At 38.2% G+C, this 10,197-nt stretch overlaps 2 protein-coding genes across 2 annotated transcripts; one reads left to right on the forward strand and one right to left on the reverse strand.

Moving 5' to 3' along the window:
- Nucleotides 1-2,332: 2,332 nt before the first annotated feature.
- Nucleotides 2,333-6,199, forward strand: LOC107610063 (L-2-hydroxyglutarate dehydrogenase, mitochondrial). Its single transcript, XM_016312133.3, has 5 exons — nt 2,333-2,759; nt 3,010-3,291; nt 3,404-3,843; nt 4,799-4,958; nt 5,892-6,199. Exons 1-5 carry the CDS (start codon nt 2,394-2,396, stop codon nt 6,003-6,005), a joined length of 1,362 nt encoding a protein of 453 aa, XP_016167619.1. The 5' UTR covers nt 2,333-2,393; the 3' UTR covers nt 6,006-6,199.
- Nucleotides 6,200-6,440: 241 nt separating this feature from the next.
- On the reverse strand, nt 6,441-9,278 carry CPSF73-I (cleavage and polyadenylation specificity factor 73-I). The gene is made up of 2 exons (XM_016312135.3): nt 8,562-9,278; nt 6,441-8,200 (listed from the first exon to the last, which is right to left on the reverse strand). The coding sequence occupies exons 1-2, from the start codon at nt 9,030-9,032 to the stop codon at nt 6,566-6,568; spliced, it is 2,106 nt and encodes a 701-aa protein (XP_016167621.1). The 5' UTR covers nt 9,033-9,278; the 3' UTR covers nt 6,441-6,565.
- Nucleotides 9,279-10,197: the final 919 nt, after the last annotated feature.

Raw genomic sequence — 10,197 nt, forward strand, 5'->3', positions numbered from 1 at the left:
CAAAGACACTTCGATACCTAAGTCAGCATGGGGTTAAGCAGGTTTAGAATGTATTGGAACTTAGAGATACTTGAGGGGTGTCAGTGTATTTATAGGTGATGTGCCAATAACCACCGTTGGAGTGGATCCACTATTGGTGGATAACCGTCCCTTTTATCTAGGGATTGTTGGGATATGACTTCTAGAAGTGGGTTGAGAGATTTTAGGGACAGTTACTTATTTGAATAAGTGTTATCTGCCAGCTATCTCTTGAGCCCGACTTCTTTGAAAAGAAGTCTGTGTTGAGTCCGACCTATTCTGAAGAGGTCGGTGGATAACGAAGGCCAATCTTTGGATTGGGCCTTTTGGTGTATTTGGACCTGGGCCATAGCGTTGGGTCAGGGTAGGAACAATATCCTTTAAAAATGGTATAATATTCAGCATTTTATTACAATAATTTAAAAAAATAAAATAAATACAATTAAAAATTGTGAATAAATTTAGTATCCTTTTAAAATTAAATACAATTTAAAATACAAACTAAATAAAACTAAAATTTAATTTTTAAATTTTAAATTTCTGTTTCAGATTTAATATATTTAATTATTAATATATTATAATTTAAATACACATCTAAAAATCAAATTATTCAAAATTCAAAATTTTAATTTTAAAATTATAAAATAAACCTTAAACCATCTCATTATTAACTAAGCCCATTCAAAACCCTCATAGAAGTAGAGAAGTCACATTTACCCCACATCCAAAACCCAGAAGTGCACATCCAAAACTCAACGGTGTACTTTGAAAACCCAGAGAATTCATCCTCCGCCGCTGTTCGTTTGCGCCACCATCCTCCTCCGCCCTCATCCTCGACGCTGCCTTCCTCCACCTCGACGCTCATCTACAACGTCGCATTCCTCTCTTTCCAAGTTCATCTTCGTCGTTGCCGTCGCCGATCTCTGCCTGCACTCTCCTCCTCCTGCGTCGATCTCCTACCCCTGCGCAGCTCTCGCACACCGCGCTCCTCCCCCTGTGCAGCTCCGTCACGTCGCGCTACTCCCCCTGCGCAGCTCTGTCGTGCCGCCTTCCTCTTCCATGCCGCTTCTCAGTCGGGCTGCCTTCCTCTTCCACGCCACTCCCCCGCACCGGAAACACTCATCAGATATTTGGATGTGGCTAGCTTTTTTTTTCTTGATTAATAAAAGGCATCATAATTTTAGATGTGTTTATATTGTTCTTGCTTTTTTTCTGATTAATTAAAGTATAATTTTGGATGTGTTTATGTCGTTGTTTTTTTAATCTGGTAAATGAAAGGCCGTATAATTTTAAATGTGTTTATATTGTTGTTTTTTTAAATTCTGGTTACTGAAAAATTGCATAATTTTAGATGTATTTATGTGTTTAATTGGAGCCAACTGTGTTTGTAATCAAACTGTCGTGAAAGAATAATGACATTCTAGTTTTGGATGTGTAGATAATTTTTGTTCATTATTCTGCATTATTTATAGTGGTTTGTCTCCTCTTTCTTTTTTTATTTTTTTCAATTAATGAAAGACAACATAATTTTAGATGTGTTTATATTATTTTTTATTTTTCTCTCGATTAATAAAAGGTAACATAATTTTGAATGTGTTTATGTTGATCTTGTTTTTTTTTTCTGAATAATCAAAGGCAACATAATTTTAAATGTGTTTGTGTTTAATTGGATCAACTAAGTTTATAATGATATTCTAGTTTTGGATGTGTAGATAAAATACTTACATGAGTTTTTTTTTTTATTTTAAGCAGAGAATTTTACTATATGAGAAAACAATATGGTCTATACGAGAGAGAAACAAAGAGTGTTAACGAGAGATTGATGATGATGACGTTACAAAAAAGAGAAAAAAAAAATAAAGAAAATACTTATTATAGTAATAAGAAATTAGAGATTCTTTAATTGATAAAGTTTAAAATAAGAGTGGTTCCTTAAAAATAGGAAATATGATTAATTAAAAAATTAAAATAATAAAATATTAAATTTAAAGGTTGACTAAAAATAATATTTTTCTTTAGTCAAATACACAAAATTATTTAACTGTTTTTAACAATTAGTTATTAATTAATTATCAATTTTGAATTCAGGTTAAAAACTATTCTATTATGAATTAAAATTTTGATTAAAAAATTTACTATTAGCTAATAAATTACTATACCCACAAAGCAAGATTTGAACTTATACACTCAACTACCATTTGACCTAACTCAAATTGGTAACTGAGCATCAACTTAGGCCAAGAAAATTGCAGTTGAGTATATATCTTTTTTATTTTTTAAACATATTTACTTTTTATTCTAGTTTGGGCTTTGGCCCTGCCAGTCTGCCACAGTGCCACTTTCACCCTGCATCGATCCCAATTGTAGGGAGAACGATGCTGAAGCGAACATTTCAAAGCTTCAGAAGAAGCTTGAAAGGATTTGCGTCGTCATCATCAAGAAGAAGGGACGCTCGTTTCAAATGGAAATATTTACATTCACCGAGCAATTTCACCGTGATGAGAAGCATGATGAGCAGCACCCAAACCGCCACAACAACTTCGTACTCTGTCCCAAGGGAGAAAGTGGATTGCTTGGTCATAGGTGCTGGCGTTGTGGGCATAGCGATCGCAAGAGCACTGGCACTCAAGGGCAGAGAGGTTTTCGTTGTTGAATCGGATTCAACTTTTGGCACAGCCACCAGTTCTCGAAACAGTGAAGTTATCCACGCTGGAATCTATTACCCTCGCAATTCCTTGAAGGCAAGTCACTCTTCCTTATTAGGTAAATCATTTATCGATTTGGTTTCTCAAAGTTTACACGTGAATTGAAATTAACTACTAATGTGTTTCAATTGAAATTTGAAAGACCAAGTTGAAGTGCACCCTTTGTTTGTCTTAAACTATTAACCCAAAGTGAAGGTTCACGCTGTGTGATGTTTGGTTAATGCTTTCATTGGCCATTGCGTAGAATATAATGTTGTATACCTGTTTGTGTTGGCCATTTTTGCAGGCGATTTTTTGTTCAAGGGGAAGAGATATGTTATATGATTACTGCACAAAACACGAAATTCCACATAAACAAATTCGTAAACTTATAGTGGCTACTCGGTCTTCAGAGATTCCAAAGCTAAACGACATTCTAAACCATGGAATTCAAAATGGGATTGATAGTTTGAGGATGATAGACGGGATTGAGGCCATGAAAATGGAACCAGAGTTGCAATGTGTGAAAGCAGTATTATCACCTGTCTCTGGGATTGTTGACTCCCATTCTTTAATGCTTGCTCTAGTGGTACACATTTGTAGCTTCTTAAATTTTGAATTCAATCTTTCGTAATTAATCAGTTTCTCTATTTTGAGTTTAAATTGTACATTCTCAGGAATAAAAACACATGCTGGTCCAGGGGGAAGCCGAAAGTCACAGAACAACCTTCACATATAATTCAGCAGTCATTGGTGGCCATCTTGAAGGAAATCAGATTTGTGTTCATGTATCAGAAACCAATAGCCTTAAAGAATGGAATGGGACATCAACAGCTCTGAACCCGGATCTAGTGCTAGTTCCAAACCTTGTAGTGAACTCTGCAGGCCTTAGTGCCCCCGCACTAGCGAAAAGATTTACTGGCTTGCCAAGTGAAGTTATTCCTTCAGCCTACTATGCACGTGGTTGCTACTTCACATTATCTAACACTAAAACCACTCCGTTCGAACATTTAATACATCCTATACCGGAGGATGGTGGCCTTGGCATGCATGTTACTCTCGACTTGAATGGTCAGGTCAAGTTTGGTCCGGATGTTGAATGGATTGACAGCATTGATGATATCTCAAGTTTTCTGAATAAGTACTTCTTAATGCCCTTTCATTTGCTTGCTTTTGACTACTTCTGGTATCTAGTCTATGTCATACATTTCCCACTTCTTATTATCCTTGGCCATGTCTACTCTTTTGTATGAGATGGTTCCATTCCATGGTTTACAATTAGTTGTTTATAAATGTTGATCTACACATATTTCATATGTTGTCCTACTGGTGCATGCTTTCAGTAACATCTCATGGTTCAGGGGTACTTCATTCCATATGTTGGTTGTATCTGTAGTGAATCATTGATACGGTTTTCTGTTCATTACCATGTACATCGTGCACTTTCTTCTTTTTTGGGTTTTCACACTCCACTACAGCAACATTTTATGGGCTTTGTCTGTCAATTTTTGCCCCTATCAATGAAACTAATGTCCAGCTTGGATTTATTGTACCATTTAGTATGGGTTTGTGTTTTTCAGTAGTGTTTATGAATTGTATCTGGGACACATGTATAGAGACACTTGAGACCGCAAAAATGGAGATAGAAATAGGGACAAAAATGTGAAATTTGTCTTAATGTCCTGTCTCCAATATCCCCATTTTTTGGGGGACAAAAATACAGAAATTTTCTCTGCTCCAAGATGCCAGGAAAGAAAGACTTTGCTATTTTTTGTACATGTCTAGGCCTGTGTACTGACTGTCTCTGTATTTATACCCTAGAAACAATTTCCAGATGCAACTTTTGTGTTTCAAGACAATGTTGCTCTAGTTTACTCTAGTGCTTCTCTTCACTCCATAAATTATGTTTTCATATTGATTGTTGTGCTCTAATTTCTTTCCGGATAATGGGTCTTATTAGTAAATAGGAAACTTCTTGTCATAAAACTCAGTTCATTTTTGTCATTTCTTTCGTGGTATGTTTTTTTATGCGTGCATAAAAATAAATAAAATAAATAAATTGATTCGGTGCTTACTTAAGCAAACATTGATGCTAGGTTTGATTATTCAGTACATGCAAATCGCGCTGAGCAGTTTTATCTGGAGATAAGAAAGTACTACCCAAATCTAAAGGATGGGTCTCTTGAGCCAGGATATTCAGGGATCCGACCAAAACTTTCAGGACCTGGCCAGCCACCTGTTGATTTTGTAGTACAGGTTATGTCTAAGACTCTTCTTTGCCCCTTCCTTTCTGTTGACCAATCTGACTCAAAGTTTGCAAACAGAGATATCATATTCTGTGTGATTTTATAGTTCAATGTTACATTTCTCCCATTAGATACATGCAGTTTACCTCGTGCTACTTATGGCTATTTTGTAAACCCCAAATTAGCCCATTGACTTATGCCACTTTAAGGTTAATATCTTTTGGCTGAAGTTCATATGCCAGAATTTGTTTGGGAAGGACTTTCATTGGTATCAGTGTCCAAAAACTATCATTTGCATAAACCATTTCATAAAAGATTTCTGTCCTCTTTAATTCATGTATTGCTAGTATCCATTTAACATTTTGCTAAATACCAGTACCATCAAGAAATTTCTTGCTCATATTTTGTATTTATAGTATATTGTATATTGTTTTAAACTCACCATCTCTAGAAGGCAAACTGATAAAATGACTTATATCGTTGACAGTAAAATTGTGTTGTCGTTATTGTCATATTCAGCATTTGTATGTTTCCCAATGTATCTTTATAGAGTTTAGGATTTGAAAGTGTCAAATTGACACACGTGTCTAATGTAATTGTAGGATGTGATTATGGATGGTATCAGGAATGATAAGAATATGACATTGACAATAATAGAGTGTAATTCCCATTGATCAATGTATAGTACTGATGGGTGTATATGATTATTCTCAAATTATTGAACTTAAGCAATTCAGCTTCGATTTTTCCTTCTCTTCATTTTTCTACAAACTAAACATAATGATTGAGCTGCTTGTGGGTTAGTGCATGCATGCATTGTTACTCTAATTAGTTACTCACTGTTGTGATGTAATGTACACCAGTACACGAGGTTGAGGGCATTTTCCACATTTGAACAAAATTTTTAGCATTCTGGCTTAATTGATTTCTCTCTTTTATGCAGGGGGAGAATATTCACGGAATACCTGGTCTTGTTAATCTTTTTGGAATCGAGTCACCCGGTTTAACGTCGGGTTTAGCAATTGCAGAATATATAGTTACTAGATTTTTGGGATGATGATGCTGTGTGGAACTTCAAAATACTTTACATTTCTTAAAACAAAGTATCAGCTAAGATGGTATATAAGGTGATTATTTTATGGAAAAAAAATGATGCTATTTATAGCAGCGAGTTGTATACAGTATGTGAACTGTACGGTATATATACAAGTGTAGTAGCTTTAAATTTAATCAGAATTTCCAAAAAGTCAACATGAAAGTGACTATTCCCCACCTTAATTATTCACAAAAATTAAAATAATTTTTTCAGCCAAAACTCATTTCAAAAAGCTATGTCTATACTGCAAATTATGTTTCTATGCAAGTTGGTAACCAATTCAATATCACTCAACGAAGGGAACCGCACGAGGCTCAATCAAATTTAAAATATGCAAACAAAAAGTTCAACTAAATCCAAGTATCATAGCGATTAGCGAAGCAGCAAAGAGACAAGGACAAAATAACAAAATAAATTTAGAGGTAATGATTAAACATTTGACATTCTTCAGTTCCGCAAAATAACAGCAAATAACGGTGAGTCTAAGTTCCTGTTAGTCATGCTACAACAAGAGGAATGAACTACGCTGCAGAAGGAGGAATCGGCTTCACAGAACTTTGAATCCGCCGAAATGCGGTTTTAACTCTTTCCTTAAGGCCTTCATTTTCACTCTCAACTTCTCCACTTTCTTTATTGAGCTCTGCCACATTGCCATCAATGTTAATCACCAACTTCCCATTTTCTCCAATCTTTACATCTCCAAAGAGCGAGACAAGAAGTGCATGCATAACCTTCTCTGCTTTCTTCTCATTCTCTTCTACAATTTTTATGGCATCTGAATCGTCTATTATTTTTGGGGCATCGCGACTGATGTTTAAAATTAGAGCAACAATGGAGTCTGATACCATGTCACTGATGGGATCGGATGACCAATGCAGGGAAACATGCTTCTCGGACTCATGCTTCACCGTCACACACTCATGGACTTGCAATGTTGGAACTCCAGATTCTTCATCCACAGAGGACTCCACACTCTCATATATCTGTTTTAGTCTATGCTGTATAATACTAAAGGCACCTGAATAAGGGATGGTGATCCTCTGAGCAATGCTTGCTGTTGATAACTGTGAGAAGACATGGAGATCATCAGGTGCCATTATCTGATATGCAAAGCCTTTTTTCACTAGCAGACCACTAACAGTTTCACCGGCTTCGGGCGTTTTTTCAGCAAGCTTGCCAATGGTTTTTGCCATTTTCTGCGAATTGAAATACATCTCAACAGATTGACAGTTTTTTGGAGTAAGAATCTTAGTGTTCCGATCAGCAAATTGACTCATGAGCTTCTGTTTGAGCCTTCCCATCTCATTAGCTTCCCCATGAACAAGAATTATGTTAGGAGGATTGAGCTCTTCTAAGAATGCACTTGTTTGAGCAGAATCAGCATGAGCCGAAAAGGAAATGTAGTGCACCTGCATGTTGAGAGGTGCAGTAAGCCCATTCATGAGAGTGACCTCTTTGGGTTCACTGATGATGGTTTTTGCCAATGTCCCTTCAACCACATACCCCGGTATAATGCAAGAATTTTTCTTATCAGAGCACCACATATCGAATAATTGCCTTGACAACCCACTCTGAAGACCACTAGGGCTTGCCATCACCACAGATGGTCCTATATCTTTGAAGACTTCAATGCTGCTCAAAGCCGATATGTATTTGAAAGCAAATGGATTCGACTTTGCATTCTTGATCCTATCATTCATGGAAAGGGTGTATGTCTCATACACAGTCAGGCATTTTTTTGCAAGAGGAGAAGCATAATAGATGGGTATATTCTGGAGCTCCGGGTGATTCGCCCAATATTCATCAAGGATAAGGAGGAGCTCCTGTGCACGACCAAGGGCAAATGCCGGAATCAACACACGACCTCCTTGAGAAATGGTGGAATGGATAACATCAGTGAAGCGTTTCTCTCGTGTGTGCCGAGGCTGATGGTGCTGCACACCATATGTGGACTCTATAATGCATATATCCGGGGAGAACTGGGGGGTCTCGGCAGCTCGAAGATGCCGGTCTTCCTCCCGTGAATAGTCTCCGGTGTAAAGCACTCGGACTCCAGCAATGTCCACCATGAACATAGCAGCACCAAGTACATGGCCTGCAGTATAACACCAGAATCGAATACCGTTCACTTCTATAGTTTGATGGAAATCAATAACCTGCAGTTGCTAATTATTGTTAGAGCTAACATGCTCAATTGAGTAATGCCAGGGAACCAACATTTTTCGGCCAGTCAACTTTTTAAAAACTATTTCGTTTATTTTACATTCTAGACCCTAAATCATAAAATCTTAATCTTAAACCTTAAATTATGAACCCTGAACTCTAAATCCTCCAAAAAGTTGAAAATTTTTAGAATTAAAAAAAAAATGGGCAAATGTTGGGTAACTAAAAGTTGGTTCGTATACTTCTCTATTCAATGTTGTCCAGAAACAAAGTAACGCTAGAAAGTGCAAACCAATCAAATCGAAACAAAACAAAGCGAAAACCCTAATTGAGAAATTTAGTAATAATAATGACCTCGATTTTATCCATGGAGCGGTTGATGTCGTGCTCGTCGTAGAGCATGTCCTCAACGGAGACCTTGCTGACCTTGACATAATCGGAGAGGAGGAGCTTGTAGATAGCTTTGGTGGCGTAGGTCATGAAGACGCGGCCGCGGAAGGTGGTCTTCTGAAGGAAGTAAGGCAAGGAGGCGGCGTGGTCGAGATGGAAGTGAGTGATGAGGAGGACGTCGACGGTTGAGGGATCGATCTCGTCGAAGTAAGGGAGAGCCGCCATGCCGTAGTAGGCAGGGTGGATGCCGCAATCGAAGAGGATGGTCTTTCCTTTGTAGCTCATGTAAACGCACGACCGCCCTACTTCGTTCCCCGCTCCCAGCGGCGTCACTATCAGCTGCTCCTCCTCTCTCTTCCTCTCGCTCATTGATGAACCGCCGTCCCGCCTCTTCGCACCTGGCCCCGGTCCCTGTGTTGTCGCCGTTGATGCCATTTGTCTGTCTCTAACGGAAGAACTGACGGCGAGTCACGAAATGAAGGCCGAGAGATGGAGTCCGGCGAGAAAAAGGAAGGAGGGTGGAGAGGTGAACAGAAAAGATTAGTGAAGCTGTGAAGGGTGGCTGTGCTGATGCTCTCTCAAATTAGGGATAGTGAACACACAGGAGTTCTACAAAGGATGAGATACCTTCGGAAAATTTTTATGCGAAAAAGAATGATAAAAATTGAGGATAAAGCACTTAAAAGAAATTAAACTGCAATCAATATTAAATAAAGGTCAATCTATGGTACATATTCAAATTGATACAGAAATTTATAGATTTTTTCTTTAAATGAGTATGAAATTGACACTTGGCTATTTTGTTGTAGGACTTGTCTCGTGCTTTATGTTAGAAGTGGCTGAGCCATAAGTCAAGATTATTTGATTGGAGTATCTGGTGATGAACTTATTGAAATGGATTTTGACAACAACAAAAATTAGGTATCCAAAGAAGACGGATGTTTTTTTTTTTTAATTTTGTGAATGAGAGGAAAAAAAAAGAGAAACGCAGTCCGGCTGCATCCATGGAGGGTGAAGTATTGAGTAAGATCTTGTTCCCAAAAGCGAAGCCCTAGGTTGCAGGGAGAGGAATACAGTCGCCGTCGTGGTGTCGTGGCAGAAGTTCACATCTAAAAACCGACTCCGATCAAAGTCGTAGATTCGTCTCGTATCCTGCGTTGACCGCATTCAGCCGTCCACGCTTCCGCTGCCGGCGCGATCAGGTCTGGAGTCAAGACTTGATGCCGTTGAGCTGGTTCGAATAGGTCTCTCCACTAGCGACACCTCCATAAGAAGATCTTTCGGAGAGGATGACGGAGTCCGCCTATCGCTTAACGCTTCCCTGCTTTGGTCGACGATCTCCTTCGATTGTCATCCATCCAAAATTTTCACTCACACACTGCTCCTGCTTCAACCATGGTGTCAATTCCTACCTTCAAATTTACCATAGGTTGCTGTGCTACCCCACTCCCATCTGCTCTACTGCTTGCTGTGACTGGCCCAATTTTTCATGTATTGCTGTAATTGTTCCTCAGCTAATTCTTTGAAGCTTCCTTGTTTTCATGTCATTGTGTTTGTAGGTGACCCAAAGTCACAGAATTCATCGTCACAGTGTTCGCTG

The sequence above is a fragment of the Arachis ipaensis genome, chromosome B7, assembly GCF_059453495.1.
Source record: "Arachis ipaensis isolate K30076 ecotype BB chromosome B7, ASM5945349v1, whole genome shotgun sequence".
Classification (NCBI taxonomy): Eukaryota; Viridiplantae; Streptophyta; class Magnoliopsida; order Fabales; family Fabaceae; genus Arachis; species Arachis ipaensis.